This window comes from Phalacrocorax carbo, chromosome 3 (assembly GCF_963921805.1).
Source record: "Phalacrocorax carbo chromosome 3, bPhaCar2.1, whole genome shotgun sequence".
NCBI lineage: Eukaryota > Metazoa > Chordata > Aves > Suliformes > Phalacrocoracidae > Phalacrocorax > Phalacrocorax carbo.
Window position 1 is genome coordinate 106,473,205 of NC_087515.1, and position 19,647 is coordinate 106,492,851.

General features: G+C 41.0%; 1 protein-coding gene across 1 annotated transcript in view; it reads right to left on the bottom strand.

Annotated features, from left to right (window-relative positions):
• The window catches only part of DLGAP2 (DLG associated protein 2), a 163,421-nt gene that overhangs the window by 73,221 nt on the left and 70,553 nt on the right, over positions 1 to 19,647 (bottom strand). Inside the window, exon 4 of the mRNA XM_064447957.1 lies at positions 3,129 to 3,340. Coding sequence (XP_064304027.1) covers positions 3,129 to 3,340 — 212 coding nt within the window. The remainder of the gene's footprint in view (positions 1 to 3,128; positions 3,341 to 19,647) is intronic.

Sequence of the window (19,647 nt, forward strand, 5' to 3'; positions counted from 1 at the left end):
AAGCTAAAAAGCTGGCTAATGCAGCTGACATCTTGAATTATGCAATTTCTCATAATACATGCCAGAAATGCTATTCAGCCCAGCTATAAGTGCAGGAATGCTGTTCAAAACCTTGGCTTCTGGCTCAGCAGCATGATCAGCAGTACAAAGGGCACTCGGTATGCAATGGGGATTACTGAGCTGTGCCCGAGGAGGAAGGAAGGCTCCATAACCATCATCCCTTGCTACATCCTTCACAGAAATCCACCAGATATAAAAGGTAACCACAGTGACAGGGAGTCAGAGACATACTGGGAGGAGGTGGCTTGTGGTTAAAACCCAGGTTTGGGATCAGCACTTTGTATTCCTGTGAGACAAAAATTTTTCCGTCTGCTTAAGGGCTGCTGAAATTTGCAGGTTTTTGCAGGGAAGACATACAAGAACCACAATAGTTGTTACATTTCTGCCTGAAGTTTACTAGAAAAAAACATGTATGTTAGGCTGGCAGATTCAAGGTGTTGCCCCTCAGTTTAAGGGAAAAACAAGGATTTAAAAGATATTTGTCAGCAGCAGCCTGGCTGCTCAGTTATTCCTAGTGCAGTGTTTGCAACAAATTCTCAACTGAGCCCCTAATAATATTTCACAGTATTACAGAAAGCTTCCTTTTCCGACTGCAGTTAGTGGTAACTATGCCATTAAATCCTTTGGGACCATGAACAGGCACAGCTGTCAACCCCAGTATACTGCATCACCATCGCACTGTGTTTTAATCAATTGTATTTTGAGTGGTGCATTTGCAATACATGGAAAACTGACAGAAGACACACCATTTAGTATTGACCTTCTAGTAACCATCTGCCTTCAGGATTTAACAGATTAGAAAGGCTTTTTTTTCTTGAAACATAACCTTTGTTTGAATACCTATGTCTAAATGCTCTTTGGATCTGTTCATAGGCTATGGGGGTCTAGGGCAGGCACTGAGACCTGTGACTTGCTGGAAAATTTGTGGTGTTATCTACATTCACTTGGGGAAGGCCCAACCCTCGTCTAAAACAAAGAACAGACTAGAATATATTTTATTTGGTCTCAGTACTTGGAAAGTTAGAACTGTCTCTGAGAAAAGGTTTTAGTTTGTGGTACTAGCATAGATATGACATACTCTCCAAAGCAGGAAGGCCATACGCAAACCACCTTCTGGGAACAATCCCTAGCCTACACCAGTGCCCAGAACATGGCCAGGCAGTGGCTGGGAAAGTGCTAATAGATGCAGGTGGCAAGTCTGCTGGGGACCACTCCAAAACCTTTTCAGTGTACATGGTCAGGTTTCTGTACTCAGGTCTGTGTTGTGGAAATGTTTAATTTATCAGCAGGAAGACAGCCGGTCGATGTGTGGAAGTCTGAATAAGTCGACTATCTCCTCTATCCCTGTTGCCTTCAGAAGGGCCACTCCTAACAAGCCACAAACATTAAATCACTCTCCCTCAGCACATCTTATCCCATGAGGATAATTGCCATTTTGGAGGTCCCACAGCCTTCAGATTCACTTATGAGAAAATCTAGGACTGCAGAATTCACAACACGTGTCTCCACCATGGCTGAGAAATTACAGGCTCCTCATCCTGAAAGACCTCTACTCCCACTGACACAGAATCACAAGCTGAAAATTAACAGCTCTTTTTTTTGTTTTCCTGGGACTTTCACAAATTCAGACCGAACCAGTCCATGTAGCCAGTGTGCCTCAAACCCAAAATTCAGCCCAGATACAATGACTGAGGATATAAAAAATTGAAATGTTGCTTCTAACCACTGTCATTAAAAGCTCATCTCTTCAGCTTTAGCAATCAGCCAGGTACAGGTCTGCCAGCAATACTTATGTCATAGGCCACGTTTCATCATCAGAACTAATATTGTAGCAAATCCTTCAGGTTCACATTCAGAACTTGGCTCAGTTGCCTAAACATAGGTCTCCGGCACCCTTTGAGATGCCAGAAGGTATCCTGCCTGGATTTTAGTTGCTAATCAAAAGCAGAGACCTGCCAGTCTTGTTTCATGGTATCTCAGAAATCTTGCAGCAGCTCATGGTGCATCTGAAAAGCATCGGCCTTTGTGCATCTGAATTGAGCCTGCAGAGACATGTGAGCAAGCTATCTGAGACAATATAGTTGTAAACTGTTCTCTTCGGTAATAGTGAATGTTGACGGTTTTCTTCCAGATTACAAGCTAAATAATTCAATTTAATTAAGGCAAAAGGATTTTTGCCTAAGGTTTTTGTTTTGTTTTATTTTATTTTATGAAAAGGTGAGTCACTATGGTATTACCTACAGAACAATAAACAACCTTTGATCAAAGGTTTCACTCTTAATTTCTTCATTTTATGTACTTCTCCCAGGCAAAAAGATCAATTTTCTAAACCGTGAGAAACAGTCACATTAACAGAAGCTGCAGATTTGAAATCAGGCTACTGCTTTGAAATGTCTTCAGAAGTATATTTTAGTTATAAAATATATATATATATATATTGAAAGGACAAAAAGGAGAGAAAATAAAGAACTATTGGAAAATATATATAACTACCTATATTCTTATAGTTTTAAAATTTGCTTTAGTTATTTAATAGGCCATATTGTAGGTAATATCAGTAAAAAACCCCAGTCAAACAAACCCCTCCACAATGTGTTTAAATGAGTATGATACAGTATAGCTGATACACTGTACTGATTAAAAGGGTGTTAGATGCCAAATATATGATACAACTATGTATTTGTTATTACACCTAGTATATAATAAAGTGTATTTTCTATTTCAGAGAAAGCAATGAAATAACAAAGAATTATAATATAAAACAATCCTTCTAGAGAAGAAATATTCAGAACTTTAAGCTTTTGATGAAAATATGGATGTATTCCCTTTAGTAAACATAACAAACTCCTTCTGAAGTAGCAGGTCTGTTACACGGTTGGAGGTAGATGGCAGATCCAGTAATCACAAGACACTGTAGCTACCTTAAAACAAAGACACAAAAGTCAGCTTTTTAACTACACTATCGTATTTTCTCATGGATACTGACCACAACCAGTAAGAGACAAAAGAAAATTACCAAGTCATGGGAACTGTCAGAAAGGTGTAAGACATGGTATAGTGAAACTTACTTTTGATGATCTCCCAGTGGTCTTTGTCCAATGGATTTTAATAACGACTCTGGTCGAACCGTTAATTTTGGTGATGTCTTGGGGCTAGTATCAGAGTCTCCACTTTCTTCATCTCCCATGGCCTTAATATAGCTCCCACTTCTCATTCTTCTGCAGGGGATCTCTTCGTCCTTCCCACCAGCTGGGTATCCTCCCCATTCATCCTGAGGTACCTAATGGAGACCATAAAACACACACCTGAAATGTGCATTATTCTTTTCATATATTTAAATACTTGCCTCAATTTTTCATTTTACAAAGACAAGTCATGATTTTTTTCTTCTTCAGGAACAGATCACTTAGAAAGAAATTTCTGTGGTCCACAAATGATTTGGCAATTTAATTCCAACTTCAAGATCGGAAATTTTCAGTTTATGAATGTTGGAACTAAGGAACAATCATGGTTTGTGAGCTGCGCTGCAACATCTAGTAGTAGACATGCTCTAAATTGCAGGAATTAGCTTAGTTAAACCTCTTAAAAGTCTGCATACAGATTTTCAGCTGATAAATAGTAGGTTGATCAGGTGTCTCAGACACAAAACTCATTGAAAGCTGAGCACTTCAGAGTCTTTTACCAAGCCTCCTTACATGGGGCTTTGGCTGCTTTTCAGGAAGGTGAATGAAGTATTTAAGTTAAACTATGCTGTGATTTTGGCATAAATGCATAGGATTCTGATTCACAGAAAACTTCGGTTAAAAAAAAAGCAAATGTGATGATTTGTCCGAAACTGCAAAATAGTTCATAGGGGCTGTAACATATTAGGAACACAGTTAATTATTAATACATTTGGTTGAGACTGCTTTCATGCAGTTGAGGTGGTTTTTCGAGTAGTAAGCTTGGTAGTCAGATAATCCACAGCTGTTGGATGGATATCTCTCTGCGCCACAAATCGGCAGAGAACAGTGCAGGAGTAGATTGTCCTATCCGAAGTGAAATAAGCTTGTTTTAAGACTTATGGATAAACTCAGCAAGCCTGTCTCTGTCAGTATTGCTGATTCTTTGCTTTTTGTTTAATCTTCCAGGGTGCTGAGTCCTCTGGTCCTAATCCAGAAACACACTTAAGCATATAAGCAACTCTCTGAAATCCACTATAATGGCTCATGGTTAAAAAGAAGGATGTGACAGAATACATCAGTGGTCCAAGGCTGATGCACTTGGCAGCTTCAAATCTTTATAAACATAGTGGCTTCATATATATTGAACAGTACAACAGCATAATTTACCAATATACTATAAATGTAAACTTCCAGGTAAACATACATTAAGGAGTTTCTCCAAAGCAGGATGTCTAATAAGGACTTTCAGGTCAAACATATTTGAGACCTTCTGCCGACAGACTTCACTGCAGAGATGAAGCTAATGCTCCCTTTGGTTTCAGCAGTCTTGGAGATCAGATTTAAATAACTAACATGATCTGCCTGTCATCTTTACTGCCCTTTCAAGATACATGAATTAGCCACACACCAGGTGAACAGACCTGGTGCTCTGAGCCCAAAAAAAGGATTAAGAGGGAAATAAAGTTTTAAAAGAGTGTGAACAAGTAAAGATAGAGATATTAAATTAAAGAAACATGCTCAGGAGAGAAAAAAGAGAAGCTGAAGCTGAAGTCAGATAAGAAGAGATGAAACACTGCACAGATCAGAAAAATGTTAGAGACAAATATCAGGAAAAAAAAAGAGTTATATTCTCATATGAAGTAACAGGACAGGGCATGAATCTAAGTGAAATATATGTTAGATCATGCAAAGGAACAAACTTTTCATATTACTCAGCTTTGGGTGGTGACTGGAAAGGGAGCATGAAAAATCTTCCCAAACTTGAAGCCTGTAAATGTGATACATGATCCTCATTTCTTTTCTAAGATCTAGTATGTATGAGATTGATGTTGTAGGAAGGATTTTTGAGATTCTAGGAGACCTAAAGGGTATTTACATGTAGTGATACTTGTAATAGCCAGACTTCCAAAATCACACAGAGTCACAGAATCACAGAATGGTAGGGGTTGGAAGGGACCTCTGGAGATCATCTCGTCCAACCCCCCTGCTTGAGCAGTGACACCTGGAGCAGGGGGCACAGGAACGTGTCCAGGTGGGTTTTGAATGTCTCCAGGGAAGGAGACTCCACAACCTCCCTGGGCAGCCTGTTCCACTGCTCTGGCACCCTCACAGGAAAGAAGTTTTTTCTCAAATTTAAAAGGAACTTCCTGTGTTCCAACTTGTGCCCATTGCCCCTTGTCCTGTCATTGGGCACCACTGAAAGGGGTCTAGTCCCATTCTCTTGACACTCGCCCTTTAGATATTTATAAGCATTGATAAGAATCCCCCTCAGTCTTCTCTTCTCCAGGCTAAACAAACCTTGGTCTCTCAGTCTTTCCTCATAAGAAAGATTCTCCAGTCCTCTGATCATCTTTGTAGCTCTCTGCTGGACTCTCTCCAGTAGTTCCCTGTCTTTCTTGAACTACAGAGCCCAGATCTGGACGCAGAACTCCAGATGTGGCCTCACTACTCCAGATGTGGCCTCACTAGGGTGAAGTAGAGGAGGAGGATAACCTCTCTTGATCTGCTGGCCACACTCCTTTTCATGCACCCCAGGATACCGTTGGCCTTCTTGGCCACAAGGGCACATTGCTGGCTCATAGTCAGCTTGTTGTCCACCAGCACTCCCAGGTCCTTCTCAACAGAGCCGCTTTCCAGCAGGTCAGCCCCCAGCCTGTACTGGTGCATGGGGTTGCTCCTCCCCAGGTGCAGGACCTTGCACTTGCTCTTGTTGAATTTCATGAGGTTCCCCTCGGCCCAGCTCTCCAGCCTGTCCAGGTCTCGTTGGGTGGCAGCACAGCCTTCTGGTGGATCAGCCACTCCTCCCAGTTTGGTATCACCAGCAAACTTGCTGAGGTCATGCTCTGTCCCTTAATCCAGGTCATTGATGAATATGTTGAACAGGCCAGGACCCAGCACAGACCCCTGGGGAACACCGCTAGTGACAGGCCTCCATCCAGACTCTGCTCCATTGATCACAACCCTCTGAGTTCTGTTGTTCAGCCAGTTGTCTGTCCACCTCACTGTCCACTCATTTAACCCATGCTTCTTTTGCTTGTCTATGAGGATGTTATGGGAGACAGTGTTCAAAAGCCTTGCTGGAGTTAAGGTAAACAACATCCACTGCTCTCCCTTCATCTACCCAGCCAGTCATGCTGTCATTGGAAGCTATCAGGTTGGTCAAGCATGATCTTCCCTTGGTGAATCCATGCTGACTGCTTCTGATAACCTTCTTGTCCTCTACATGCCTGGAGATGACCTCCAGAATGAACTGTTCCATCACCTTTCTGGGGATGGAGGTGAGGCTGACTGGTCTATGGTTTCCCGGGTCCTCCCTCTTGCCCTTTTTAAAGACTGGAGTGTTATTGGCTACCCTCCAGTCCTCGGGCACCTCTCCTGTCCTCCATGACCTTTCAGAGATGATGGAAAGTGGCTCAGTGTCAGCATCCGCCAGCTCCCTCAGCCCTCGTGAGTGCATCCCATTGGGGCCCATGGATTAGTGAGGATCCAGCTTACCTAAATGATCTCTAACCAAATCCTCCTCAACTGAGGGGAAGTCTTTCTTTCTCTGTTTTCTCCATCTCTCCATCTGGAGAAAATCTCCAGTTTTTCTTCTCTCTCCTCTGGGGTCTGGGATGCCTGAGTGCCTGCCTTAGCAGTAAAGACTGAAGCAAAATATACAATATAAATATATTTTCTTAAGCTTTTTTTTTTAATCTACAGCTGGCAACACTATTAACTGTAAAAACCTGAATTAGAGAGCTATACTAAGAAACATACTCTCACTTCTAAATGTTCTCTATTACTTGTATGTCAGCATAGCTAAAAACAAAATTCAAATGCTGAAAAAGCATTTATTGGCATATACATGGGCCCACTGCAAGATGTCCTGTTCAATTTTCTGTACTAAAGCTGAATTATTATGTTCAGTCTTAATATTATTTTTCTAAAAACTCATAACTTTTTCATAGAATAATTATTTTGTCTTGAAATTTCTTCCTTCATTTTAGCTTGAAGATAATTAAATAGAAAGTTTAAAAAGACATTGATCAATAACCTTTTACTTACTCAAGTGTAAAAAATGACTAGTTTCTCAATTTTCTTTTTTTCTGAATTTCCATGTTCAAATAACTAGATAAGGGCTGGATTTAAATGAGTAAACACGGGCTTATTTGTTGAATGAAGTTGAAATCTTATTTTAAAAGATAGGAACGACTGATTTTTTTTCACATTAAAGTATCTAAAAAATTAAGTTTCTTCACTGTGATAAGGAGCTTCATTGGGACACATCTTACAGTTATGTGCATTACTATTTTTGCTGATTACATTTACTTAGCTTTCTGAATTCATCAGTTAAATGAATCCACATGAAAGCTAAAACTGAAGAAGCCCTTCTCCATTTGTGCTTCTGATGTACTCACGGTATACAAAACACACCAAGAATCCCTTTCTGATCAGAGTAACTTGTTGACTATCTCAGAAGCCTTTACGATTGAAAAAAAAATTATTCACAATTAAAATATATGTATTTTTTTTACCCTTGAGCCATTCTAAGGAGCAGAATACAAAGAACACAGGGAAAATGCTTCTAGAACCTGGCAAGGAAGTTTGACAATGTGTTCTCTCAGAAGGCTTCCTGGAGTCCTTTTGCTGTCTTCAAAAGCCAGTGAAAGGGCCCTTGACATTGTTTTTCCTTATGGACTGAGAACAGAAGCAAAATTTGAGTCCCAGTACAGCCTGGTTCATCATTTACTTTAGTTGATAGGTTAAATACTTTGCAAAATCTTTCCAAATCCAGGCCATCTCAGACCCCAATATAGCTTGAAAGAAAAGCAGAAATGTTATACTAGTTCAAGAAAGATTTTTATTTTGAAATATTAACAAAAATATTTAACAGCATGTGTGATGGTCATTAAATGTATATTTTCCAAAACATGAAAAGGGCTTTGCAGCTTGCAGAAATGCTTTCTTACAATAGTTACCAGTGCCTAAAATTCCCATCTGCAGGGCTTGCAGCTGCTAATTGGGAATAATTACCCTAATTATCCACTTGCATATAGTCATGAGTGCTGATATTTATAATGTCTAAAAAGGCCTTCCTCCTGTTCTAGATATTAACATGAATTCTTGTATATGCAGCTTCTATCCACACAGGAGTCAGACTGCATATTACCATATGAATTTCCTTTTGTAAGAACAATGAGCTGACAAGGTCTGGATCTTTTCATTTAATTTTGTCACCGGCTGCTGATTTGGTTATAACTATTAGAGAAAATGATGAGTGTCTTTCATAAATTTCATGCACTGTTTCTGTGAGGAGCAAAACCAGGTTCAGAAAATTTGGGATTTTTTAATTGTTCTGCTATTGTTTCAGTGTAATATCTTACATTAGTCACCTAGGGCCAATTTTGTCAAAGCACCTGGTACCTAAAACTTACTACATTTTATGGAGCTGTTCCTGATAGTGAACTCCAGAACCTTAGGTAGGACCCTAAATTTCCCATAAAAGGCATTTAGGAGAGCTAGCTCATTCAGAGTAGCATCCAAAAGGAACCAAGAGGCCCCTTTAGTTAGCAACCAAAATGTGAAGCATGAAGAAGAAACTCAAATGCTTCTCCCTTCTTGGGTTTACTGTACCTGCTTACAGGTACAGCAGAGAGGCCCTTCTGTCATTTCCCATTCAAAGCCTAACACCATCTTCTGAAGAAGAAATTAAGAATCTTTTTGCGAAGAACTAAGCAGCCTTATTCTTTTCTTCCATGATGAAATGGCTGTGGAAGTGGGAGATGTTACTGCTCACCTTCTAATCAATAATGGTTGCAGTGGGAAGGAAAAGCCTTAGGGCTGATAAACTAACTGGCATGCTCTCCTCCTCTTTTTGTAATTTGTGGCCTTTTCACAACACACTCACATTGCCTGGGGAGGGCTGGTTAGTGGAGAGGGACTTCATGTACAAGAAAGGGTGTGCTGCAGCCTCATGATCCAGGCACTTACCTGGAATGAGGGAGCTTAGTTACAGCCCCTGGACTAGTGTGAATTTTATGTTAAAGAGTGTTTGGATCAAACTTGTGGAGCATTTCAACAAAGAAAAAAGTGCCTTTGCTCCAAACTGTCTTACAGCCTGCTGCTCAGAACGCAATTTGGGGAATTGAGAAGACCGGGGTTTGACCTTGTACAGGCTAAGGAAGAAAATGAACTCACATCTTCACAATGCGTATTCTAGAAACTTTGTTACTATGAAAAATAATTTCCTTGTTTTAGAAGAAAAGTCACTATCCTTGTGTTTTGTTAGAAGTCCTTCCTTTACGTGTCTTGGTTGTGCCCAGATTAGACCTGTCAGAAGAAATGGATTTTGGATCCCTAACTGGACTTTGGCAGTAAGTCTGTCCCCTGATTCTCAGATTGCACAAATTCTGTGTGTAAGCAACAGCATGTTGTCAGGGAAAGCAGAGATGCATTCACCAAACCTCCAGAACAAACTAGGAATCATGGAATTGCTGAGGTTGGAAGGGACTCTGGAGGTCTCTAATCCAGCCTGCTGCTCAAAGCATGGTCAGGTACAGCAGGTTTCACAGGTCTGTGTCCAGCTGGATTTTGAATGTTTCCAAAGATGGAAACTCCACAACCTCCCTAGGCAACCTGTTCCAATATTTAGCCACACTCAGAGAGAAAAAGTTTTTCTTTATATCTAATCAGAGATAGGTAATCTAGGCTCCCATTCAGGAACCAGTGCTAGCAGTCTGAATATTCAACCTTGTCTCTAAGAAATGCTGATGTCAAAGCTTGAAGAACCGATGAAACATTAATTCTTCTGGACTTTGGCCACTGTTAATTTAAGCTTTTTAATTTCAGTTTAGGTTTTAGCTAAAGAAGTCAAACTGGCAACATCCACTGGCATTTCAACACAGATCTGCTCCTGTTGTTCCACATTTGCTCCCAGCTCCCAAAATTTTAAAGGTGTTCCACTGTTCAGAACTGCTGATCTGCTTAAAATCTGGCATATCACTTTACTATCTAAAATGAAACACTTCTAAATATATGGCTTCAGCTGAGGGAGCTGACTATCACTTCTTCATATTTCTCATTCTCAAAGGTTAAAATGAGGATTACCTACCTCACGGTAGTCCTGTGAAATCTAATTAGCATGCAGGTGTAAAATGCACTGAAATATTCATTATGACCTAAATCTTATTTTAGTAACATAAATTTCACATTTTACTAGAAGCAGAAGCTGTCTATGCATGAAATTAGACTATAGATGATATGAAGAAGGATAAGATATGAAACACTATGTAGTAGATACGTATTTTTTATTTAATTTTATGCTTTCTCAGCCTGGTCAAGAAGATGATTCCCCCCTCCCACCCCTCCCTAAAAAAAAAAAGAACACAATCTGAAATATAGGTAAGAAATTTTCTCTTAAATCACACCTTCTTCAAGGAGCCTCAGAAAAACAGCCTTTGTGGACAGCTGTGAGTAGATGAAAGTAGACAACAGTCTTGCAAGGCAGACAGAAATGCTTTTTAGCATGGTAGAAAGTTTCCTTGATATTCTAATGGGAGGTGGGAGCTGGACCTCCTGTGTTTTTAAAATTTTTGCTGCAGAAGGAACGCTTCTGAAGTTAATGACACTAATGACATTCCCCTATTTACTGGCTGTGGACTCTAGAGCCTATTGGTTTAGCTTTTTGCAGAAGGGAAGAGTGCAGTATCTGAAAATAAAACTTTGTTTCCTCAGTAGCTAACCTTGTGTCTACACCTCAACACCATTCTCAGTGAACATTTTAAACTAGTTTTTTCTGTGGGTTTTTTTTAATGTGCTGATTCATTGTTCAAATAACATGAATTATACAATGAAGCCATTCAAAAATCTCTACAAAATATGCCAGGGACTCCTCCTTGGCACTAACAATGCCAATACTCATAATTAGCTTTAATTTTCACATGCCACCCACTACTCCCTGAATTCCTTGACAGCTCAGAAGCACGGAGAGTTCTTGCAGCATTCCACAAAAGTCCAACGCCACTGTCCATCAAGGTAGGAGTTAATCTGAGAAAGCAAGAGGCATCTTTGTCTTGCCAGCCATTCTCTCCAGGCCTTGCTATCAACAGCCATAGTATCACAGGACGAGAAAGACAATCACATAGATCCAAAACAATATGTGCTTTACACTGGGTTGAAAACAACTTGAATTCAGGAATTTGAGAGTTGGGAATGGACTGGACACCCATGTAGATCACAGAACACAAACATAATATTCCAGGTGGGAGATATTCGAATAGGCAAATCAGTACCAGCATTTTTTACTGCCTGATTTTAGTTTTTCTTGTGTAGTTCCAAGCAAAGCTGCGCTAACTGATCCTTGATAGAAAGAAGACTTCTGTCCAGTGTAGTCAGGATTGCTTAGTCACCACTTCTGTATTTTCTACTGCACAGTGTTCTTTTCATTTAAATAATACTTCATACCTCTTACCTCAACAGCGATGAGCTCAAAACAAAAAAGAACCAGCACTATGTTTCCTAATTGGTTCTCTAGCAACAATGTGAATTGTAATCTGAGGATGGTTAAATACTGTAAATGGTGGTGTTGTGAGGACTCTGTGACTTTATTTATATGCCTTGGATGAATGTGGGCCAAATGCCCACCTCATAACCCGCTATGCTCACACTGCTGGCAAAGACCCTTGCAGTTCAGCCACCTGCAAATCCTCTGCTAGGTTGCTAGGTCCTTCTGGGACCCTCTGTTGTCATTTCGATGACATCATCATATGATAATGATACGTCATCACATTCCCTCTGTGCCATTTTGACATGGTGGAGCGAGGTGCAGTCCGACGGCAGCAGTGGACCTGTCCACGTTATAAATGATTTTTGCTTGCTAATCCTGGAGCAAACTGAGATCTTATGCCAGAACTTTGATATGAGATGAGCTTGGACTGAAAGGAGGGCTTGGCCTGTACTTAAATGAGAACCCAGATATACATAGCCTCTCAGTCTAAGACACAAAAACTGTAGGGATTCAACCAAGAAACCTGGGTTCCAGCTGGCTGCATATTTCCTTTGGTAAGTGACCCAGGATGCTGCCTGGTGGTCAGCTTACACCACTTCAAAATTATACTACCATCAACTTCAGTGGGACAGGTTTTCCTTAAGCAATATTCAGCTTTTCAAGAAATGCTAGTAATGGTAAAGTGACTTACAAGTGGAAAATTACCCTAACAACAATAATAAAGATAAGTAAAGACAAGTATTCAACTGAACTGGTGAGTTGCTCCAACTCGCTGTGCTGATGCACAGTCATCAGTACTAGCGAGAGAGAAGGCTGAAAATGGTACGGTGATTATCCTAGGGCTGTGCATACGTTAGTAAATGAAGACCACTGTCTTGCCCGGAGGTCAGCTGGCCTGAAGCACTTTGAACTCGTGCTGTTGAGCAGTCTTTGCCTCCAAACCAGTGTGACTACTAGGAACAGTCCCTGACCTGGCTAAGTCCTGAACTGTACCAGGATCTATTTAGGGAAATACCGGCTCGCTTGGATGAAAACAATGCCCAAGACAGGCTGAGCCACATAGCAGTGTAGAGGATCAGGATGCAGTGCCAAGGAACCTCTTCTGACACTATGCAGTTTGATAGCATAGGTGTAGCATAAGGTAGCATAAGGTAGCGATTATTTTAATAATGGTGGTCCACAGAAGCATCAAAGCCCAAAACTTGGAACTTCTCATGCTTGCCAAAAAATGCAGCATTTCTGCCAATTAATTTTCTGTAGTCATGCACCCAGAGTTTGTTTTTCTCTTTGGCTTTTTGGGCCAGCTCATAGCTGTACTTTCCTTTACAACTTTCTCTATAAATAGAATTAATTTAATTACAATGCAAATTCTGCTAAAACCAAGCACAGAAAGGCTAAAGACCTAAACTGCATTGCAGCTTGTCACTCACTACAGGTGAAGGAGAGACAGGAATATACCTGCCAGCTGGGCTGCTGACTGACAGGGCAGCAGACGAGGCCCAGTGTACCACAATATCAGCAACTGAAGCTACGTACAAGTTTTCCTGGCAGATATTTTTGGGAGAGGTAGACTGAATTGCCTGAACTGCATTTGCAGGGTGGACAGAACCCAACTATCTGCGCAGTGAATAAAAACAGCCTATTTTTTTGACTGATGAAGTTGTGGGAAACAAGATTCCCTGAGTGCGAGGCATGTGCTTCTGCTCATGTGGGGTCACCTGCATCCCTGTGGCCTCGCTGCATCATGTCCAATGCTCCCACAGGCAGCTGGGGCCCTGTGCAGTACAGTGCAGGCATTGCAGTGCCTTACTATTCTATCCTTTTCTAGCCACTTTAGGAAATGGGAAAATAAAAGTATCACCGGCCTCTTCAGCTCAGACTCTCAACATTGCATGACCTATCAGCCAAAATCACCCGTAGGTCCCTCTGGAAATATCTTTGCCTTTACTATTGCAGACACTAAGGCAAACTCAGAGTTGTCACCTTACCATTACCTGTGTGAGTGGGGCAAGACCCCACAGACCATTCATGGCCACACAAAGTATAGAGTAAGAGACAAAAATGCCCTTAAAGGAAGACGGGGAGAGGTGCTTCCAACACAAAACGCACAGCACCTCCAAACCCACAGAGACTGCAGATGTAGCAAGGATTCCAACATTGCAGAGCTGTTACAAGGCTGGAGAGGGAAGAAGAACCTAAAAGGCAGCACACCCAAGGTTGACCCAAAAGGAGGACTGTAGTAAACAGTGTCTTATATAATCTAAGCAGGAAATGATATAACATTTTTTTCTATTTTTATAGGGCTACTACTGAAACAGTGTATGTCTTTAAAACAAATAATTTTAAAGGCTGTATAAAATAGATCTATTTGATGCTTATCCATTTTTCTCATTTTAACTAATGATTGACAGTTTTGAACAGTTCATAGAATCGTAGAATGTCCTGAGTTGGAAGGGACCCACAAGGATCATCAACTCCAACTCCTGTCCCTGCACAGGACAACCCCAAATTCACACCATGTCTCTGAGGGCATTGTCCAAGTGCTTCTTGAATAGCGCCAGGCTTGGTGCCGTGACTGCCTCCCTGGGGAGCCTGTTCCAGGGCTCCGCCACCCTCTGGGGGAAAAACCTTTTCCTAATACCCAGCCTAAACCTCCCCTGGCACATCTTCCTGCCATTCCCTCGGTCCTGTCATTGGTCACCAGAGAGAAGAGATCAGCGCCTGCGCCTCTTCTTCCCCTGTGAGGAACCTGTAGACCACGATGAGGTCTCCCCTCAGTCTCCCCTTCTCTAGGCTGAACAAACCAAGTGACTTTAGCCGCTCCTCATACGGTTTCTCCTCTAAACCCTTCACAAACTTCGTGGCCCTCCTCTGGACACTCTCTAGTGGCTTTATATCCTTAATGTACTGTGGTGCCCAAAACTGCACCCAGCACTCAAGGTGAGGCCGCACCAGTGCAGAGCAGAGCAGGACACTCACCTCCCTCGACCAGCTAGCTATAGTTAACTCCAGATGATTCCAATTGTTTAGCTTACAGAGTGAAAGGAGTAGGTTTTTCCTCCCTAGCTACTGCTTAATGCTTAACTATCTGCACACTTTTGAAAAGATCAATTCCCCTACCAGAAGTACCAGAGACTTTATCCATATAGACGTTCAGCCACTTAAACATATGTGCAACTCCACTTTAAAAAAAACAACCTCTAAGCACTATACTGTAAGATGGACAAAACCTGTTGGGGAAAAAAAAAAAGAAAGCAACATTTATGAATGCTTCACCATTTTTTATAGTCACCTCCTTGCAGGAAAAATGGTATAGACTGCTCAGGAGAGGAGCAGGGTCTGCCCTAAGCAGCATAGGAGGGTGTGAGATCATTACAGCCCCGAGTGCGTGCTCCTGGCAGTCTCATTTGACAGATGCAACTGGCCTGGGTGTATAAAATAATAAGTTACTCCTTACTGAAAACTTCTTCGGAGCCAGCGACACCTTTGGGTAACTACTGCAAAGGTCAGCCTTCAGCTTTGGTGAGGTGAACATTGAAAAACAATTTGGTAGAACACTGTAGTAATCTTATAAAGGAGGGCAATACCGCCTGATTAAAGGGCAGTGGGATCATGACCTCCCTTTTCTACTCCTAGCTTTGACATTTCTACAGTAATAGGGACTTGTTTCGGCAGCTTTAAGAAAATACCAGCTCTGAAATCTTTCCACTCTTGTTTGGAAAAAAGCTTCAGCAATTCATTTCAGCCAATATGAGCATCCTAGCACAATGGCATGGAAGCAGTGTGCTGTTGTACCACTGATTAACATTGTGATTCAAGACACCAGTAATCTGAGACAACTGTTTGGTCAGAGCTTTACACCATCACTGATTGAATATATTTATTTTCTGGTTTTGTTTTTGTTTTTTTGTCCCCCCCCGGAAGGGATATTTAAGAAGTATTCTGGGTTTTGTGACACATGAAACTATCAGCATTCTTTAAATACAGGGAAGTGCAGCTTTATTAAATCCTTGTTATTTTGTGTTCTTGAAGTTGTAAGTGCAATACTTCAGAGAGATGATGGGTAGAGAGAACAGTATAAGGAACAAATATGAGTGGTTGAGCTTGCTGCTCTAAATGGGAGGGAGGACTACACCCTTACTGACCTAGGGGATAACTTCACAGAGTGGCCCCAGGTGCTGCAACAGATGTAGGCCAATATTAACGCTGCAAAAGGACTGTGGGGCATTAACTGTCCCATCATTTCCCTTATTGTCTGGGCGTTACAGGTCTCTTGCACATCACTGCTGACCGGGAGGGAACAGGAGTAGCTGAGACAGCCTTGTGGGACTGTAATGGGCTGTAGAAATCAAAATGGCACAGCACATGTCCATGCTGATTTAGGTTGTAGACTACCCTGCTACCCTACTAGTTACACTAGCTTTTCGTGGTGTGGAAACAACCCAGTCAATTCTGGAGTGATGGCCAGTCGTAAATCATTGTGAAGGCAGCGTAGGCGATAGTGATTTGGATGTTAGCATCAAAACTCTGCTGGCTCTGGCTAACTCCACAGTATGCATCAGTTGGTAGAGTATTGGATGTAGTTTCTGTAGTTCATATTTGGGTTTATGTCAAGCAAACAGATACCATCTAGTTTCACAAAGATGAAGTGTTGAGAAAGGTGCACTGAGTTCAGATCCATCCATCCTTGCAAACCAGAGGGAGAGTGCAAAGCAGTAGCATGCCTCTCAAGGGCAACGGTCTCGTTTGTAGGAATCTGTCCTGTCCCCAGAAGAGTTCCTGAAAAAATGGAACTGAGGGCTTAATGCCTATTTATCCATTAGCTTGTCCTCAAAGCTCTTTTCCATGAAGGCATAACTTAAACCAGCAAAGAGCCTTGTTGAAACTGCTGCTTTTTTTCTTTTTTTTAAGAGACCAACTCTTGTGCTTTTCTTTCATTCTGTAGAGAACACCGCTGACATTATTACCCACAGGCTTAGCAGTGCCAGTGCTGTAACGGATGACGCTAGTACTTACATGCACTAGGAAGACAGGAGTGGGCTGAAGCCATTTTTAGAACAACAGGCTATTTTCTCTTTTAGTGCTGACTCATTCACTGTACCTTGTGGTATGTTTACCTTGATTGCTTGCCGCTTCACAGGCTGTTGAATGGCTGAGGGGGGAATATTAGTGACATGTAGCACTGTGCTCCAGAACTTCAGTGATGGTGAGTGCTCTGCTCTTGCCTGTCTTTTGGCTTTATTGTAGGGATTACTTTTCTTTAACTAGCATTCACAGTTATTTCAGTCCTGGAAACTGCAAGCGACACTGTTGTATTCATCATTTTAGCACAGCTGTCTGGTTCATATCCATTTTTTCTGTTGAAAATCTTTGCTCCTCACTAGTACTCATATCAGAGTAAAATTAATCAAAGTCATTGCACTGTATATGTGTTGAACCTAATTAGCCAAAACAGCTGATGAAGACAGAAGAGATCTCACAACTAATTTATCTTTTTCTTAACATATTTTATATTAATATTAAAATGACATGAAAGCAGTAGCAGCCGCTATAGCTAAAGCTATACAAAAGTGCTCTTTACTGCATGTGTGATCTCCTTGGACTATTCTGCATGCAGAGTAAGATGACAAAAGTGTTTTGCGTCCAGAAATGCACTTGTAGCTCAATTTGTCTGCATTCAAAACAGAAATTAAAGGCCCATACATAAAAACTGTTGTCAATCATTCACAAGAATGTGATAAATGCTATTACTGTACAGTTACAAACTGCTGCTCTCTGCTCCTGTGGTGGTAGTTGACCGTCTGGTTCACATTACAGCTAAGCTGAATTGACGACGAGCTTAAGCCCAAAGCAGCTTCCCACTCTTCCCCTCTCCCTTCTCTCTGCATGTTCCGGCCACTTCCACTGTAGCAGAAGTGATGTAAGTCTGATCTGAACTTTAGATGAGACAAATAAGCACTATTTTATACAGTTTCATTTCTACTAATTTAGTTCTCTGAAACTGTCCACTTTAGGACTAGATGACCACCTATGCTGGAACAAGGCATGTTGACTGAATCACCTCTAACTCACAACTCGCCATGCAAGGAGGTGCCTCAGCTGCAAGGACTATCTGTGGAGAAGTAGGGAATGTGAAACCCCAAGAGAGGAGCCAGAGGCTAAGCTTGTTGATTTACCAGATTAAAGAAATACTTGCTTTCAACCCTGGGACATAACTTAAGCATATAATGTGCAGATGCCTTCAAAACCTTTTCTCATTTCCTGTTTTCAGGCATCTGTGAATTTGGTAGAAGGTCACTTCTTGGAAGTAAGTTTCCATTGGTCACTCTTCAGAGTTTCAGTTTTAAGGCAAAAGCAGCTCAGTAATTACCAGGGAAGACAAAATGGAAGCTGTGAAACAACACAGAAAACATGGTCTCAAGCACAGGCCTAAGACACTGCCATGGTCTTCCAGTTTGGGACTCTGTATATTAAAACTCTTCGGTGGAAAATAGAAGTAACAGTATTTTATACAGGTGTTGAAAGAAAAAATAACAAGAAGGAGACCAGTAGATAGAAAAGTGAGTTGGATACAGTGGATCCTCATAAAACTAGGTAGCAGAGTAAAAGCCATATATCTATAATAAATTAATAATATTAATATATAAACATAGAAAATTAATTTTTATTATTCTGGGGTATATTTATGTGTTCATATATAAGATCACTGAAGGACTACAATTTCACAGCTTTGTTTTAAAAATAATTTAAAAATATATAGCTGACATCACTCAGGAGAAATGTCTTGTAATATCATGTGTTGCAATGCTATAAACACAGAGATCCTGTGAAGGGCCTCATGTCTTTTGCTAATCTGTTCACTTGTGCACCTCAGGGAAATATGCTGCTGCATAATCAGCTTCATAATCCCTTCATTTTTCATTTCCAGATATTCTCGAGCAAGGCAGTAAACTCTCCTGGCTAGGGATCCTGACATGTTTCTCTACCTTTCTCAGTTTCTGAACCTAACGATTATTTTTATCCAATCATTATTTAGTGATGCTTCTTACACTCCCGTAAGAAAAGTTAAATATCCTTCCTCAGTTTTGCAGATAGAGTATTTGAAGTGTGCAGTGATTAACAAATTACATTTCCTGGGTCAGAAAGAAAGTTCATGGCAGAGCTAATAATGGGACTTATACTTCTCGTCTTAATGACAACAGTGTGACAGCAAAGCATCCCTCAAAGTAGAAGTTTCAAAACCAAGCATTTAGTTATGACATTGACGGATGTGGTCCTTTCAGTTTGTTTGCTGACCTTGGGCTAGTGAATCAGCCAGCCACTTAACCTGAAGGATATCTGTGCTCTGAATGGCATATTCAGAGCATAGATATAGATATATACAGAACATATATCTTACTCAAATATTTTGTAATGAGAATATTCCTGTTGTAGAATTCCTGGTTTTATTGCTTTGGATACAACTATAGATTCTTTACTGTAGCAACAGAGCACTCGAATTTCCAACAGTGTATCTCTGTGAATGGCTACTATCCCATTTTTAAAAGGGCTTAAAATCAAAGATCACCGAGAAAGTCTCTAGTGCAGCAAAAATTTGAATTCACATGTCCTAGATTTTAAGCTGGATGAACCTGCCAGTGGATGAACCTTCCTAATTACTGGATAAAAGTTCCTTTCTGTAGCCACCCCAAATTCACAAAAAGCATGAAACAATGACTGTAAAAAATGTGCTTTCATGCTCCCTGGGCTTGCCATGGGGCTTGATCTAAAGCTTAGTGATAACCAAGTTAGTCTGTGAACTCAGTGTTTCATGTTCATGTGCAGATGCTGGTATAAGTTGGGAGTAAGGAGAAGGCCCATGAAAAGTAAAAACTGGTGGCTTCTCCAAAGGAAAAATGAGATGTAAAGGGGGGAAAGAAAAACAATGAAACATGG